General features: G+C 44.0%; 1 protein-coding gene across 2 annotated transcripts in view; it reads right to left on the bottom strand.

Annotated features, from left to right (window-relative positions):
- MESD (mesoderm development LRP chaperone) overlaps positions 1-14,272 on the bottom strand; it is a 50,927-nt gene extending 36,655 nt beyond the window's left edge. Inside the window, exons 1-3 of one of the 2 annotated variants that reach the window (XR_004030577.1) lie at positions 13,889-14,272; positions 6,270-6,502; positions 3,070-3,803 (exon numbers count right to left, since the gene is read on the bottom strand). Coding sequence is in view for 1 of the 2 variants with exons in the window: in XM_004093043.3 (XP_004093091.2) it covers positions 3,545-3,803; positions 6,270-6,502; positions 13,889-14,101 (705 nt within the window). In the remaining variant the exon portion in view is untranslated. Of the gene's footprint in view, positions 1-2,496; positions 3,804-6,269; positions 6,503-13,888 lie in introns of those variants that run through there. The other variant, XM_004093043.3, reaches the window with a different exon arrangement.
- Between the last annotated feature and the right edge of the window lie 3,867 nt (positions 14,273-18,139).

The raw sequence follows: 18,139 nt of genomic DNA on the forward strand, positions 1-18,139 counted from the left end.
TGAAGGAAAGATGCATATATCTAATACAGGTTTCATAGTTGATAGTCAAAAGATATCATCCAAATTTATTAGATCACTAGATATTAAAACAAACAAGACAAAAAGGAAGACAAATTCGTTAAAAACAGGACATTTCTCCCAGCTATTTGGGAGGCTGCCTTGGGAGGATCGATTGAGCTGGCAGGTAGAGACTTCAGTGAGCCGTGATCCTACAGCACTCCAGTGAGGGCAACAGAGTGAGACCCTGTCTCAAAAACAAAAACAAATGGCATTTCTCTTAAAAAATTTTTGTTTTGTTTTTTTGAGACAGAGTCTCACCCCCTCATCCAGGCTGGAGTGCAGTGGCCTGATCTTGGCTCACTGCAACCTCTGCCTCCCGGGTTCAAGCGATTCTCCTGCCTCAACCACCTGAGTAGCTGGGATTACAGGCGCACACCACCACACCCGGCTAATTTTTAGTAAAGACAGGGCTTCACCATGTTGACCAGGCTGGTCTCAAACTCCTGACCTCAACTGATCCACCCACCTCGGCGTCCCAAAGTACTGGGATTACAGGCGTGAGCCACGGTACCCAGCCCAACATTTCTTTTGCTATGAATCTGCAGACTGGGCAGACTGTTTCTCAGCTCAGCTTATGTTGGCTCCCCTCAGTGTCAACTGGGATGGCTTGAAGGCTAGGGCTGGAAATGTTTAAATCTTATCCACATGTCTGTGCCTGGGCTGGGAAGACTCATGCAGCTGGGGTTGGAGCAGGTGGGCCTCCTGGGTATTCCTCTCTCTACGTGAAACACTGTACGCAGCCTCTCCAGTATGGTGGCTTCAGGGTAGCCAATTAAGATATGGTTTTACAATCTATTAAATTGGTAAATGTGATGCCCAGGGCTGGCAAGGATAGATCTATTGTTGGCAAGGGTAAGCTGACTAAACCACTTGGGAGGGCAATTTGGCAATACACACCAAAATGTTAAATTCTGTTTGCTCTAATAATTCTACTGCTAGGAATTTACCTTTCAGATATAAACAAAAGTGAACCGAAATATTTTGTATGAAAATGTCCACTGCAGCACTGAAAATACCAGCAAATAATCTGAACACTCAATTGTCCATCAGCAGGGACTATGCAGTGAAACAGTGGTTCAAACCTCACCATCACCCTGCTGCTGTAGGACACCTTCAGCTATGGCCTGCACTACTGAAGCACCTCCCAGCTCACAGCTCACAGCTCACACCTGCTGGGGTCCTCTTCTAATCACTTCTCCCGTGCAACCAGTGCAACCTGGACTGCCTTTCACACCCACCCCATCACAATTAAGATCCACCAGGGTATCCCAAATTCCTGCCAAACTCCATATGCTACGCTCCTCCAACCTGGGCCTGCACTGGGCCCCAGCCTCCCCGCTGGCCTTCCTGCTGCTTCTCCCTCTGCCACTTCTAGCCACAGGGTCTTAGCTAAGACTGTTTCCTCTGCCTGCCTTACTCTATTTCTCCTCTTCTCCTCTTGCCCTCAGAGAAAGCCTCTGGCTGTCCCAACCTGGTCAGGGAAGATTCTACCTCCCCCTACCCTGCCCCTTTCATACTTCTAACAGCTGCCATTTTACTTTGTACGTTACTGACACTTGTCTTCCCCCACCAAACCATTGAGTTTTACGACTCAATGGCTGTATCTATACTGTCCTGGCACCTTGTAGTACCTAGTACATAACAGACACACAGAAACTACTGGCTGAAGAGGTGGCACACTGCCCAACAAATAAGGAGACAGATCTGCACATTCTGACATGGGAAGGCTCCTAAGTGGAAACACGAGGTACAGGGCAGAGTGAAAGCTCTGCTACCTTTTGCTTAATTAAAGCAATTATCTCATCAAAACAGCTGCTTTATACTGGGCCATTATGGCTATGCAGGACAGTAACCCCATCAAATTGCCCTAAGTAAAACAGAAAAAGCCCACGGACAGGGCTTGGTTCAGCCACGGCACAATTCAGGGACTTGTTTATGCCACCAGGGTGTGGCGCTCTCTCCCCACTGTCTGTCAAACGGCTCTCCTCTCCAAGGGCGGGGCCTACAACAGCTCCTGCTCCAGGTTCAAAATGCAGGAGAAACAAGAAAAGCCTCTTTCAGGGCCTAGTACCCTAGTACCGTAGATCACACAGGCTTCACCCTGGAGTGGGCATGGCCTGGAGGGTGGGGGGACTGCAGGGCAAATGTCCCATCCAAAGCAGAGAACTGAGAATGCAGAGGGTGTGGTTCTTTCGAGGGAAATGTGAGCTACTAAATTAAGGGGAAACAGATGCTGTGAGGCCAAAACAAACATACATCACCATATCACCATAAGTACATTTACATAAGCAAATGTACTTTTTTTGGTGGGTGGGCAGGGAGGGGGATGTGGGGGGACAAATTGTTAACAGCAGCTTCCACTGGGACAAGCTACCGGCGGCGGCAAGAAAGGGATACACTTTTCACTTTGTACCATTCTTTAACACTGACATTTTCTAACCATGTAATGTGCTATTTTTAATTTCTTAAAATCACAATTGAGGGTTTTTCCCAAAGAATTTTAGTTCTTAGAAATGACATCAGTATATAAATGTTCTAACTCTTATTCAGAGTAGGCACTAACATATGAACGGCAAAATCAGACATTAACAGTAGCATATCATGTTACTCCATACAAAAGCGCAGATTTAGGCACTTTATCAAAGAAAAATGTTTAGAAACAAATGAGGTTATTGAGTCTTCTGTCACACTCTGCAAAGGACTCTGATTCCCTATTTAAATCCTTTAAAACTGTCAAATTAAGTTGAACATATAACCCCTCGACACCAGCAGTACTCTTTCCTAAACAAGGAAACAAAACAGAACCCCTAACTTTACAGACCACATAAAACCTGACAGACACCAAGAGTTCTCTTTTACTGATGAGTGAGATTCAAGTCAAAGAAATTCAAAACTACTTGGGATTTCAAGTGATATATTTTCTATTCTCCGCATTTCCTGCATAGATTTTGGATTTACACACCCTGGCTTCCTGGCTATAGATATCTGAGTTCACAAAGCATATTTTACCTTTAACATGATGAAAATGATGTATACGGCATGAAGAGTTTACTCAATTAAGAGTTTTAAAGTCTTCTCTGATCAGAATTTGCTATCCTCCTAGTTGACAGAAAATAAAAAACATGGACACAGCAGGCCACCCAATCACAGCAGGTGCTTGGAGGGGAGTGGAATCTCAGCAGAGTCGATGACTCACCAAGTGTAAATGGGAAAAAGCAACACAGTCACATTTCCATGTAAGGTGATTTTATAGTAAACATGAATTTGTCAGTGTCCAGTATTAATTAGAAAACATCTGTCTTCTTACTTGAAGCCTATTAAACAGTAATTCTTTGACCACAAACTGGTCATGCGGCAGACCCTTTCTAGAAGACACTAGAATGTCATCCAGTGTGCAGTTGCCTGAGACCACTCCCACCCCACGAGCTGGGCAAAGAGCTCTCCACATCCACCTGTCCCTCCACACCACGTCACTGCTGCCCCATCACAGGTCTTCTCTTTTATTCCCAGCTCGATTATCTTCCTTGGAAGACCGAGATTTCAGATCTCCTTCCTTCTTTTTTTTGCCCTTGTCTTGCTTTGTTTTATTTTTCTCTTTGCTTCCTCCTCCTTTGCCAGGGTACACCTGGCCCTCCAGAGTTACATCAGCACACCTGTCTTGACCGACCAAAAAGTCCTTGATCTCCCAGGCGTAGCTCCCATCGCGAAGCATGAAGATAGCACGGTCTGATCCCACAATGAACCTTGGGCAGAGAGATGCAATCAGACAGTCAGCACGTACTAGTAAGGTGCTAATGGGTCAGAGCAATTCTCTGGCACTTAACATGTTTATTTCAAATTCTATATGAATATGGAACGAAAAATTGGATTTTCCAAGGTCTAGCAGCTACTGATATCTCATGTATGAAAATACTAGCTTGCTGAAGTATTAAACACCCAGCTCAGATTAAAATAGAAACAGACATTGGATATTCCTTTGTGGTATAAAGGGATGCCCATGTTAAAAGCGAACATTTGGAAAACCTCCCCAGGACACTGCAGAGGTGGCTCAGGGGCTGCTCCTGGGGAGGTAAAGAGGCAGCTTTGATCTGATCTGTATCTGTTTTATATTCTAGAGTGTCCCGTTACAATTTTATGGGACAAAAGACTTCTGCTGATAAAGGTGGAAAACCAATGGCTTAGAGTAGGTCACGATAAGAGGCTATGAAGGACTCAAGGGGACACTTGGTTACTGGACAGAAATCCTAGCCCTTGAGCTTAGCAGCAAGCAGCCCAGCTCATCCACACTCGAAAGGTCCCAAGGAACAAAGCGGAGAGAATGAGGCCTGGGTGGAGCACTAGTGTGGCCAGCGGGCATGATTCTTCTGTTCCTTAGGGACTACACCACGCGTTCCCCCTTCAGTTTCTAACGCTTCCACTGCTCCACAGAGACCAGTGGGCCTTCCGGAGCAGACATCACCAAGACATTTATTTGTTCTGTCTAGGTGTCTATTTAAGCTAATTGAAAATATTCTGCTGGTCGGACACTCTCTAAGTACTCCTCCCATTTCTTGTCATTGCTTTTATATTTCCTAAACCAGAATGTTTGCAGACCCCAAATTTGAGAACTGTTTTTGAGGAAAAAGAAGATTTCTTAAAATTGTACCTCAGGACCATACTCAGGTGTGAAAACTGAGCCTCTTCATACTGAATTAGTTATCTGTTAACAGCATGGCCCAAACTTTATGTGTGAACATAGCTACACACAAAAGCCCTCTCCACTGAGCAGAAACTTCTAGCTGAAGCTGTCAAACTATTAACTAACTTTGTCCCTCAAAGAGGCTAAACTAAGCTATACACCCTACTGTTCAGATGAAATAAAATCTAAAGATCCAAAGATAAATAAAACTTTAGGATCAACTGAGATATTAAAAAAAAAAACACACACACCAGGCACAGTGGCCAATACCAGTAATCCTAGCACTTTGAGAGGTTGAGGCGCAAGGATCACTTGAGGCCAGGAGTTCAAGATCAGCCTGGGCAACACAGTGAGACCTCGCCTCTTCAAAAAATAAAAACAAAAACTTAACTGCTTTTACCAACAATAAATGCTCTTTTTTTTTCTTCCCTGAGATGGAGTCTTGCTCTGCCGCCAGGCTGGGGTGCAGTGACACGATCTCGGCTCACTGCAACCTCTGCCTCCCGGGTTCAAGCGGTTCTCCTGCCTCAGCCTCCAGAGTAGCTGGGATTACAGGCGTGTGTCACCATGCCTGGCTAATTTTTCTGTATTTTTAGTAGAGACAGGGTTTCACCATGTTGGCCAGGATGATCTCGATCTCCTGACTTCGTGATCCGCCCGCCTCAGCCTCCCAAAGTGCTGGGATTACAGAAGTGAGTCACTGCATCCGGCAATGCTCTTCTTTACATTAAAAAAGTCTAGATAGGCCGGGTGCGGTGGCTCATGCCTGTAATCCTAGCACTTGGGGAGGCCGACGCAGGCGGGTCACGAAGTCAGGGGATTGAGACCCTCCTGGCTAACACGGTGAAACCCCATCTCTACTAAAAATACAAAAAATTAGCGGGGCGTTGTGGCAGGCGCCTGTAGTCCCAGCTACTAGGGAGGCTGAGGCAGGAGAATGGCATGAACCTGGGAGGCGGAGCTTGCAGTGAGCTGAGATTGCGCTACTGCACTCCAGCCTGGGCGACACAGCGAAACTCCGTCTTAAAAAAAAAAAAAAAAATCTAGATAGATAAATAATTTTAAAAGAAAACCTAGAAAGGAAAGGCGGAGGTCCTTGGGAAATACTGCCAGAAAGGACACCCTGCTAAGAGCCTCAGGAAAAGCCCCAGCACAGGGCCAGGCGTGGTGGCTCACGCCTGTAATCCCAGCACTTAGGGAGGCCGAGGTGGGTGCATCACCTGAAGTCAGAAGTTCAAGACCAGCCTGGCCAACATGGTGCAACCCTGTCTCTACTAAAAATACAAAATTAACCAGGCATGGTGGCGGACGCCTGTAGTCTCAGCTACTCGGGAGGCTGAGGCAGGAGAATCACTTGAAACAGGGAGGTGGAGGTTGCAGTGAGCCGAGATCACACCACTGCACTCCAGCCTAGGCAACAAGAGCGAAACTATGTCTCAAAAAATCATCATCACCATAATAATTAATAATAATAATAAAGAAAAGACCCAGCACAGCCTATGATTCTCTCAGCTGGTTGTTGCTGTTTTACCTCTGGACGTCATAGTTGGCATTGAAAAGGCTGCCCTGCCAGAGGCTCGTAATTTCCTCTGTCTCCTTCTCAGTGGGGCTTCCTGATACAGTGACAAACATCATGAGAGTCTTCCCTTTTTTCGTCATTTTCAATATGCTTTCAGGCTTGCTTGGATCTATCTTTGAGAAGTCGACAGGTGCTGAAGGTCTCTTGTGCTCTGGAAGATCTCCTTCTTCAATGTCATCATCTTTCTATTCAGATTGGGGGAAAAGCATAAAATCTATCATCAGAATCTTGCTTTTCAACTGGCACAGGCAAAAACATCTGCATGATGTCAGGTGCATGTATATGACTTAAATTACAACATAAAAATGAAAACTAGGGGTTTTCTTCCTCTTCTTAACTTTCAAGATAGTCTAAGTTTCAGGCAGCACATACTACCCACACCCAGGTTGCCAATCACAGAGCGCCATGTGCTGGGTTTCTAGAGCTTTTAAACTCTCATACAATCTACCCAACACGGTAGGCTGTAAAAATGGCCACATTCTGGTACGGTCACACAATGAAATACTTTACAGCAACAGAGAACAAATACTGATACATGTAACAAATCCCAAAAATGTTAAGTGACAGAAGCCAGGTACAAAATAAGATCTACTACGCAATTCCATTTATTAAAAATTCAAGAATGAGCAAAACTAATCTAGGGTAACAGAAATTAGAACAGTGTTGCCTGTAGAAGGGGGAACAAGGTAGGATTCACTGAGAATGAACACAAGAGAACTTTTCTGGGGTGATGGAAATGTTCTACATTTTGACAGGGGTGTAGATTACACAGATATATCCATTTATCAAAATTTATTGCAGGCCAGGCACTGTGGCTTAGCTTGTAATCCCAGCACTTTGGGAGGCTGAGGTAAAAGGATCACTTGAGGCCAGGAGTTCGACATCAGCCTAGGCAACATAGTAAGACTCTGTCTCCAAAAACAAAAATTTTAAAGTAGCCAGGTATGGCAATGCACACCTGTAGTCCCAGCTACAGTGATGTACACCTGTAGTCCCAGCTACTCAGTAGGCTGAGGTGGGAGAATTGCTTGAGCCCAGGAATTTGAGATCAGCCTGGGCAACATAGTGAGATCCCATCTCTTAAAAAAAATTAAAAAATTAGTCAGGTGTGGTGGCAGGTGCCTGTAGTCCTAGCTACTCAGGAGGCTGAGACATGAGGATCACTTGAGCCCAGGAGATCAGGGCTGCAGTGAGCTATAATTATGCCACTGCATTCCAGCCTGGGAGACAGAACGAGACCCTGTCTTAAAAGAAAGAAAAAAAAAAGAAAAGAAATACTCCCTCTTTGCACTGTATACTTAAAATCTGCACTCCATGTATACCCATTTCATTTAATAGGCATTGTACAAGAATATTCAATTCCAGTTAGCAGGTTTGCTTTCTGTAGTGGTATGGGCTAGCAATTCTGAAACTATCTTATGTGACCTCTACGATTGAGAAAAGGAGTAAACATATTGAGGGTAATGAAAGCCAGGTTCTTAACTTCCGGGAAGGAAGTTACAAATATGAAAGGGGGAAGAATGAGCCCTGTGTTATTAGGCTGGAATTGAAGGCATCAGGAGAATCATGGTTTTTCATAGATTAACAGATGAGTAAACAGATTAATGGATAAAAATATTTAAAAGAGCCTGGGTTCCTTGGAGAACAGGCTTATAGCAAGAGAGACAGAAGATGAGCCTAGAATAATCCTGCATCACAAAGTAGTAAAGTGCTCAAAGAATCGTGGAACATGTCAAAATGACATGGAAGCCAACTTGAAGCAGCTCTCATGGGCCAAATTTGAAATAATCTCAACATCAAAATAAATAATAGTATGACTTACAACCCTTCAAACAAAATGAGATGTTGAACTCATAATGATCAAAACAAATGAATAAATTACTAATAGAAAACAGTAACTTTTTTTTTTTTTTTTTGAGACGGAGTCTCGCTCTGTCACCAGGCTGGAGTGCAGTGGCACGATCTCGGCTTACTGCAACCTCTGCCTCCTGGGTTCAAGCGATTCTCCTGCCTCAGCCTCCCAAGTAGCTGGGATTACAGGCATGCACCACCACATCCAGCTAATTTTTGTATTTTTAGTAGAGACGGGGTTTTGCCATGTTGCCCAGGATGGTCTCAATCTCCTGACCTCGTGATCTGCCCACCTCGGCCTCCCGAAGTGCTCGGATTACAGGCATTAGCCACCATGCGTAATAAATAGCATACAGACTGACAAATAAAGAATCTTTAATAGAACCAGGTTCCTTGGAGAAAAGACTAATGCCAGCAACAAAAAAAAATGAAGTACTGGCTGGGTATGGTGGCTCACAACTGTAACCTCAGCACTTTAGGAGGTCAAAGCTGGAGGATCACCTGAGCACAGGAGTTAAAGACCAGCCTGGGCAACATATCATGGCCCCATCTCTACCAAAAAGAAAAAGAAAAAAGAAAAAAAGAAATGAAGTACTGATTGATAATTGAAAATATTATGCTAAGTGAAAGAAGCCAGATATGAAAGACTACACATTCTATGATTCCATTTATAGGAAATGTCCAGAATGGATAAATCTGTTGAGACAGAAGGTAGATTAGCTATTGCCCGGGGCTGGCTAGGGAGTTGGGAGAACATAGGGGAGGAGTGGTTGAAGGTTTCTTTTGGGGATGATAAAAATGTTCTAAAATTGATTTTGGTGATGGCTGTACAACTCTCTGAAGATACTAAAACTAAAATGTACACTTTACATGGGTAAATTGCCTATGGCATGTGATTTCAATCTCAATAAACCTGTTACCAAAAAAAAAAAAAAAAAGCCCCTAAGTCACTCTTACTGAACAATATCTGAAGGGCCAAGGCTTAAGATACCATTAATAATGTACTATATTAAAAATAATTTTAGTAAAAAGTTAAAATGAAAGAATTCTACGCAGTGCTTGAAGGTGATCCATACCGACATCAGACCTGGAATCTGGTTTCAGTTTTGCATAACTAGCTGTGTGACCCTGCCTAAGAATCCTTACTCCTCGAGGCCTGTTTCCTCATCTACAAAATGAAAAGCAGAATGAAGTGATCTCCAAGGCCCCAGCAACGTGACCACACATAACACACCAACCTTCTTTTCAACTCTGCCACCCTCTCAACTGACATGTTTCTTCCTCATTTTGCTTTGAAAGAGCCACTGATGGTGACTTGCAGACAGGGGCATGGGCTGTGCTGTCGGATGGATGCGCTCCATCACTATGTGGCCTTAGGCAAGTTACTTAGCCCATCTGAAAATAACTTTCCTTACCTATAATGGAAAGGTGAGGGTAATAACAGCTTCTCCCTCCTAAGGTTTGTTTGGGGATATAATGACTTAAAGGCAAGCAGTACTCAGTACTTTATCTGTTGGCTATGACATTGCTGACTCCTTAGGCCTCTGTGATCTGGCCTCCAACCACAATCACTGCATGGAAATTATACTCTCAAGTCACAAAGGACCTCCTAGTTGCCAAATTCACAAGTTGTTTCTGAATTTATCTTAATTCTCCATAACATCTGTTACAGTCTCCTTAAAACACTTCAAGACTTCCAGTTGGTTCAATACCCTAGAATATTTGTATTTTTCAGACTGATTTCACTAATAATCATGAAATTAACTCAGTAGGTCCCAAACAGCATTTTTTTTTTTTTTTTTTTGAGATGGGGTCTCACTCTATTACCTAATTTGGAATGCAATGGTGATGGTGCAATCTTGGCTCACTGCAACTTCTACCTGCCAGGCTCAAGTGATCTTCCTATCCCACCCTCCTGAGTAGCTGGGACCACAAGTGCATGCCACCACACCTGGGTAATTTATTTTTGTATTTCTGGTAAAGACAGATTTCACCATGTTGCCCAGGCTGGTCTCGAACTCCTGAGCTCGAAGGATTCACCCGCCTCAGTCTTCCAAAGTGCTGGGGCTACAGGCGTGAGCCACTAAGCCCAGTCCAGCACTTCTTTGTTAATGCAAATATAATTAAATAGTCATAAGTCTAATGCATATAGTACGGGTAAAAATTGTTTCAAAAGACTTAAAAAAAAGCAGCTTTAATTTCCATTGTATATGTGTGTGTGTGTTTCAGTTACAGAAAAGAAAATTGCAAAATAGTACCCTAATGAGCCTGGAGGACATTATGTTAAGTGCAATAAGCCAGACACAGAAAGACAAATACCACGCATTCTCATTCTTACGCGGACCTAAAACAGTTGTGTTCACTTAAGTGGAGATTAGAATTGTGGTTACTAGAGGTTGGGAAGTGGAGGGGAGATAGGGAAAGAGGATGGTGAATGGATACAAAATTACACTAGATAGGAAGAATAAATTCTAGTGCTCTATAGTATTGTAGGATGACTATAGTTAACAATAATTTATTGCATATTTTCAAACAGCTAGGAGAGAATTTTAAATGTTCCCAACACAAAGAAATGATTCATGTTCAGGAGACAGATATGCTAATTACCCTGAATTGACCATTACATTGTATACATGTGTAGAAATACAACTCTGTACCCCATAAATATGTATAATTATTATACGTTAAAATTGAAGTGTAAAAATAGTACCCTAGATGTACATAAATATCCAGTTCTACCCTTAGTCTGGGTAACCTAACCTGTTATGATCAGTGTGTCTATGCTGAAAACAATCCAATCTTTACCCTGAGGCAGAGGTGGGGCCAGGGACAAGTCAGGCAGTCCCCTGACTCCAGTCCTAGCCCTGCCTCCAGGCCAGTCTTGCATTTTCAACTGGCTTTAGAGCTCCGTCATTACTGTTTGTCAGTCAATAGCTACAAAGCTGAGCTCCCCTTTCTGCAAATCCTCTTCTTCCTCCCATGGTTCTTGATATTAATAACAAGTGACATCTACTGAGTAGCTACTAAGTCCCAGGCACTCTACATATATTATCTCCAACCTTCAGAACAATCCTACCAGATTCCATTTAATACACAAGGAAGACGATGTTCAGAGAGGATAAATGATTTACTTAATTTACTCACATGCTAGAAGTGCAAACCACATTTCTGGCTCCAAATCCCTCCAACTGCCACTTCCCATTATACCTGGCTATCATAATGTAAAATGAAATAACCACCTTTGGTTTTTCTACACTAATTGAGACTCAGAATTAGTTGTAACACAATGGAAGGAATTCTCACCTCTCCACACCTCTGAGGCACAGCCTCTCATTGAAGCACTGTTTCTCACACTGCTGGGGAAGGAGTGAGGGTATGGATTTAGAGATGGTCACAAGAGAAGAACTGCTTCCTACAGAAAAAGCACCCAGAGATGGATACACTCTCCCACATAAAAAACACTGCTACTGGGGAAGGGTCCTCATGCCTGTAGTGTCTACAAACATTAACTCATTTAATCTGCATGGCACCCTGCAAAGTAGGGCGTTATCTGGCTTTACAGATACGTAAAACTAGGATCAAGTAGCTAGTGAGGGGTAAAGCTGAGTCCAAAATCTGTCTTTTTTTTTTTTTTTGGAGACAGAGTCTCACCCTGTCGCCCAAGTTGGAGTGCAGTGGCATGATCTTGGCTCACTGCAACCTCTGCCTCCCTGGTTCAAGCGATTCTCTTGCCTCAGCCTCCCAAGTAGCTGGGATTACAGGTGCCCGCCACCATGCCCGACTAATTTTTGTATTTTTAGTAGAGATGGGGTTTCACCATGTTGGCCAGGATGGTCTTGAACTCCTGATCTCAAGTGATGCACCCGCCTTTGCCTCCCAAAGTGTTGGGATTACAGGCGTGAGCCACTGCGCCCGGCCAACCTGTCTTTTTACTACATTATGTGGCCCTGCTATTCACAAAATCAATCAATTGCCCAGGCATGGTGGCTCACGACCGTAATCCCAACACTTTGGGAAGCCAAGGTGGGAGGATTGCAAAGGCCAAGAGTTCAAAACCAGCCCAGCCAACATAAGGAGACCCTGTCTCTATAAAAAATAACTTAAAAAACAAAATCAACCATCAAGTCCTGTTAAAAGTATAAAAATCTCACATTTCTCCCTTCTACTCTGCTCCTGCAGTTTCTAGCTTAATCCACGTCTTCCTCACTATCCTTCATTTGCACTTCTGTTCACCATGTGTGGCAGCACAGGTAAAACAGTTCAAAGAACTGGCTCTAAAAGTCGTGACAGAATTTGAAACTCAGCTAGCTTGTTGTGCGATGTGGAGCAAGTTATTTAACCTCTTTGTGCCTCAATGTCATCATCTAAGAAAATAGGGATAAGTACCTCCCTCATGGATGGAGTAAAAGGATTAAATGAGATAATGTGTTTTTCTTGGCCTTCAAAGTCTCTCCCTGCTCATCCATCCTGTTATCTACTGTTCCCAGGGCAGTCTTTGTTCATCTCTTCAGCACCCTCTTCGTCTAGCTCAGGGTCTGAGTAGGTCAAGGGGAGGATTTCTCATGAGGTGATGTTCTCACTCTGGCAGATCAAAAGGCTTTATTTGCTGGAGTCCAAAAAGAGACAAGGAGATTGCAAGGGAGATGGTGAATGGGGACGTTCTCTCTACACTCAAATCTATCCCAATCTTTCCATCAGCTGCTGATGACCACATGAAAACACAAGCCTGCATTCTTTTAGTCAGATGCATCAGGTGGTATTTTAAACTCTTGTCTGGAAAGTCTTTCCCTCCTCCCGCAACAAACACAGAGATAATCACAAAATAACAAAACATCAGTGTTGGAAGGAATCTTAGGAACCATCCAGTAAAACCTCCTCATGTTGTAGATAAGGAAACTGAGGCCTAGAAACTAGACATAACCTGACTAAGGTTCCACAGCTGTGCAAGTCAACCAGGACGATACAATCACCTTAGGAAGGGGAAAAGGCAGCAATGTGGTTTTGGCCAGTAATCTTTACCTTAAAGGCTTATAACACACTCCCTGTAACTGCACACTCCGGTGCATCCAAGTGACAAACCAGAAAACTTACTCTCCTTTGAACAAAAAGCGTGAGTTCCACGATACAGAACCACTAGCCATTGATACTTCTCCCCTCAGTAAAATAAATCCACCCACAAAAAGCACAAAATTCCCAGCAGCGACATATACCAAAATAGGAAGTCTAAAATTATACTGATGTAGAAGACAGCTGAGATAACCATTAAGGAAGGCCATCTTCACCGCAACCCACTCTCCTACCCACTCACCCCAAAACAAAAGGAAAATGAAGGAAATGCTCTTTAGTAGAGTGGGAAAGAAACCCCCCGTATGAAGGGCTCACTGACCACAAGGATGAACGCAAAGACAACCAGGGCACTGAAGGGTGAAGGGAGAGCAAGGCTGAACAGTGAGGGGCTGACCCGTGATTGGAGTGGCTTGAGAAGTGGCAGGGGTAACAGGGCACTGGAATGAGAGAGGGTTGGAGCGAGGGTCAGCAGGGCGCGCGGGTCAGAGGAGGAATGGAGGGTCAGCAGTGGCTTCAGTGGGTCAGTAAGGATTCAAGGCATGAGTAGAGGAGGTTAGGGGGTCAGAAAGGTCCCAAGACAGAATAGGTAAGGGGTCACTGGGAACAGGGTCCCGCACAGAGAAGAGCCGGGAGGGTGTGCGCGCGCCGCGGACCTCCCACTGCTCCAGAAGACGCGCCATGTCTGCATCATTGTAATCGCGAATATCCTTCTTCTTCTTCCGGGGAGGTGGAGTAGACTCGTCGGGCGTCCCGGGTGAGCCTTCGGCCGCGCAGGACCCAGGCGGTGGTAGCAGCAGCAGCAGCAGCAGCAGGTCAGAGGCACAAAGCAGGACTACGGCCTTGCGCGCCCAGCTGGAAGCCGCCATTTTGACCGCCCCGCGCAGCGCCGCAGACACGCTGACCTGACCTGCGCAAGCCTCCCGGGTCCCGCCCCCGGCCGTAGCGGGCGCGAGACCCCGCCTTGCACACGCCTTCCTCTCCGCCTTCCCGAGGCCCCGCCTCCCTGCCCTCGCTAGCCTACCGGGCCCCGCCCCGTCCCAGTCCTCGGCCCCCGCCTCTGGAAGCCCCGCCCCTCCGCCATTTTGGCCCCGCCCCATTGGCTCCTCCCCTTGGTCCGGCTGAGGCGCTCTGCCCCTGCTGGGTGGGTCCCCCAGTGCTCATTTTTCGTTTTCCGTCAGACGCCGACTTTTTTCTCTTGAACGCACAAGCCAGGTCCAAAAGTTCCTTCAGGGCTCCAGGAACCACTAACCAACGTCCCTGTTGACCTCAGTTTCTCGCCTGTGAAATAAATTGGAACTGGAAGTTCTGGAGGCTGCCTCAGCTCTAAAAAAGCCCATTTCTGGATGTTGGACGTTTATCCTCAGTCTCTTGCAATTTCCTTTGAGAACAGCCAGTTAAAAAGAAGTGAGTGGCAGGTAGGGCAACTTTTTTCAGAAAGTCATAAATAGGTCGAGCCCACTGTTTTCCTCATCAATAAAGAGGATTCAGTTCAACCAGCTTTCAATATTTGTCATCTCCTAAACTTGAAGACTTTTTTTTTTTTCAAAAAGATCATTACTATTCATCCAAAAAAAAAAAGCTTGCCTTTCTTTGATTTCAACCTAATACTGTAGGCTCTGACTAATCCTTTTCAAGGCTGAATCACGCTACTTTTTGTTTCTTAAAAAGATTTTGGCCAGAGATGCTTTGAGATTCTTCTTGTTTTAAACGGCTCGTCAGCTGATGTCTTTAAAATGTTTAATTACATAAGGCCTTTAAAAAAAAAAAAAAAAAAGGCCGCACGGTGGCTCACGCCTTAATAATCCCAGCACTTTGGGAGGCTGAGGTAGGACGATAATTTGAGTTTAGGAGTTTGAGACCAGACTGGGCAATAAAGCAAGACCCCCATCTCTTAAAAAAAAAAAAAAAACCCTTTCATTATTTATACTGCTGCACAGTTTTATTTGGTATTGTTAAATTAATAGTTTATTTTCCTATTGATGGGCATTTATTACCAATTTTTCTGCTATTACAACAAAAAAGAGCTGTAGTAAACATTCAAGCCTTGTTTGGATAGGATTAGTAGTCTGCATATGAAAGAAAACTGACTTTTAAAAGTGGTTTAAACAAGATCAAAGGTTTTATTGTGATTGACTTTTCTTTCACAGAAGCAGTGTAAACTCGAATCTAGGGCTGGTATAGTGGCTTCTCAGCCATCTGGTACTCAGCCTCTTCCTCATCCTTCTATCATATTGGCCTGTGGCTTCCACCCTCAAGGTCACAAATTCCAGGATGGCTACTGGAGCTCCAGTCATCAAGATAACATTCAACCAGAGGAAGGGAGAAGGCAGGCAGGCCAAACCAAGCACACCTTTCAAGTGGAGTCAACTTCTTTTAAGCAGCCTACTTGAACATTGCATACATTTCTGTTTACATCTCATTGGCTGGAACCTAGCTCTCCAAGGGAGGCTGAGAAATTGTCTTCTAGCTGTATACATTGTCATCTCAAATAAAATTAGGATTGTTATAAAGGGAAAAGAATAAAGTGGAGGTTGAGTAGGCAACTACGCCTGCTTTCCTTCACTCTTAGGACCAATGCAATTTAAATTCTCTCACACTGTAGGGGTGGCTGATATTCTACATATTCATGCATGCATCTATATGTAAACACACTAAGCTATGACCTTTCCTATTGACATTGAGCAGAAACAACTCATAAGAAAAAGATTTTTTCTTTTGTGAAATCATAGGGGAAATGTCATGAGCTTTCTCCCCAGAGCACATTGCTCCACCCAGTGGCTTGGAGCCCTATCCTGGTGCAGTCATACTAAAAAACATGCACAGCTGTGGCCGATCATGTGCTCTATTGGGAGGGGTCACCCTGGTAATTCATATTGCCAGCTTCAAAGTTAAGGGGCAAACGTGCTGGGATTCTTGGCCCACATATCTAGTTATAGAGAATAAGATCATTGGAAGTTTTACAGAAATTGTTGGGAATGTGTAGAAAGTTTCAGGGCTACTGACTTTCCTCTAAGGAGGAAATCAATTCAGCATATACCACTGATGTGAAAACATCTGGATCAATTGCATTTTCAACATTTGGATATTTGAAACTTACCTTAATATTTGGAACTTGATTCCATTCCACTTGGGAGGAATTTTATTTACCAAAGACCTACTGTTAACCAAGAATCAGGTGAGGCACTGATGCAAAAATGAATATAACAATATCCTTACTCTGGCAGAGCAGATAAACAATATGCAGTAATTTTCATGCAGATTACAGGAGATCCGAGCCCAAAGGGATGATGTGATGATGATGATAATATCTCCAATTTAAATAAGAGGAAATCCTGGTTTTACAATTACACAATTTGTCTGAGGCTGCACAGCTAGTGCAGCGGCAAGGCAAGAATCTAAGCTGAGGTGTACTGGACAACAAGGTCCAGTCTTTCTTGGAGTCCTTCTTCCACCACAGCACCATCTAGGTTAATCAGTGAGGCACTCAGGATGGTTAAATTGGGAGCCAAATGGAAAATGCATTGAAAAGTCTGGAGCCAGGAGCACTCAGATGGGACAAGAGTCTGTGCCAGGTACCAGGTGGTGCAGTGTAGACTGGAGAGGACAGATGTGAAAGATTGTGTGCTCATGGCCTAAGTAAAGCCACAAGTCTCTTCAGTGCTCTGGGGTTAATACTACCCCTACCTCTAAGTGATTCAGTGACTGTGGATGGTAAACCTGAATCTCAGATCTAATTATTGTCTTAACCTGAGCTCATCCTGGCACGCATCATTCCACAACAAAGGAGGGTGAAGCAAGACTTTCTAGTACTATTTGGAAGCAGGCGGGGGTAATATTCAAAACGTTGAAAAACTGGAGTAGCACAATTACCAGTTAATCAGAACTGAGGCAGATGAGCTGATGGGTACAGTCACCATTGTGCCAAACATTAACCCTCCAATGACTGACTCGTGGGAAGGCATAGGAGGAGAGGCCTGGGGATGGGCTGAGAGAGGTAATGAGTATTTACCATTTTGCACTTTTGTTGCTTTTTAATCCAATGTAAGAACAGACGTACTGCATACTTCCTGGGTTTTACCAGCCCCTAAATTTACTCACTTAAAAAATTTAATTACATAGACACGAATCATTCATTGTAGTTGTTAAATATTGGTAGCAACTAACTTGTTGCCTTTTGTTGGAATTTCAAATTTTCAGTAGAGAATGTGACTGGCCCAGTCTGAGGCAGGTGTCCATTCCTGGTCACCACCATTATTTTTGGGCAGAAGAGCAACTCACAGAGTTAAACATAATAATTAAAATTGTGTTTTCCTGGCTGGGCATGGTGGCTCATGCCTATAATCCCAGCACTTTGGGAGGCTGAGGTGGGCAGATTGCCTGAGGTCAGGAGTTTGAGACCAGCCTGGCCAAGATGGTGAAACCCCGTCTCTACTAAAAATACAAAAATTAGCTGGGTGTGGTGGCACGCACCTGTAATCCCAGCTACTCGGGAGGCTGAGGCAGGAGAATTGCTTGAACCTGGGAGGCAGAGGTTGCAGTGAGCCGAGGTTGTGCCACTGCACTCTAGCCTGGGTGACAGAGTAACACTCTGTCTCCCAAAAAAAAAAAAAAAAAAACACTTATAAATCAATAAGAAAAAGATGAACAACCAAATGAAAAATGGGCTAGGACATGAATAGGTAATTCCCAAAAGAATAAATATAAATGGCCAGTTCACATATGGCAAAAACAAAACACAGAATCTCTCTAATATCAAAAAATGCAAATTCAAACATGTTATAATTTTTAAATTATCAGTTGATCCTGGATAAAAATACAGACAGTATACACTGTTGACAAGGCTGAGGAAAGAAGTCTTCTCACTCACTTCTGGGGGGATGGAGTTTTCTGCTTGAAAATTAGGT

Source organism: Nomascus leucogenys, chromosome 6 (assembly GCF_006542625.1).
Source record: "Nomascus leucogenys isolate Asia chromosome 6, Asia_NLE_v1, whole genome shotgun sequence".
NCBI lineage: Eukaryota > Metazoa > Chordata > Mammalia > Primates > Hylobatidae > Nomascus > Nomascus leucogenys.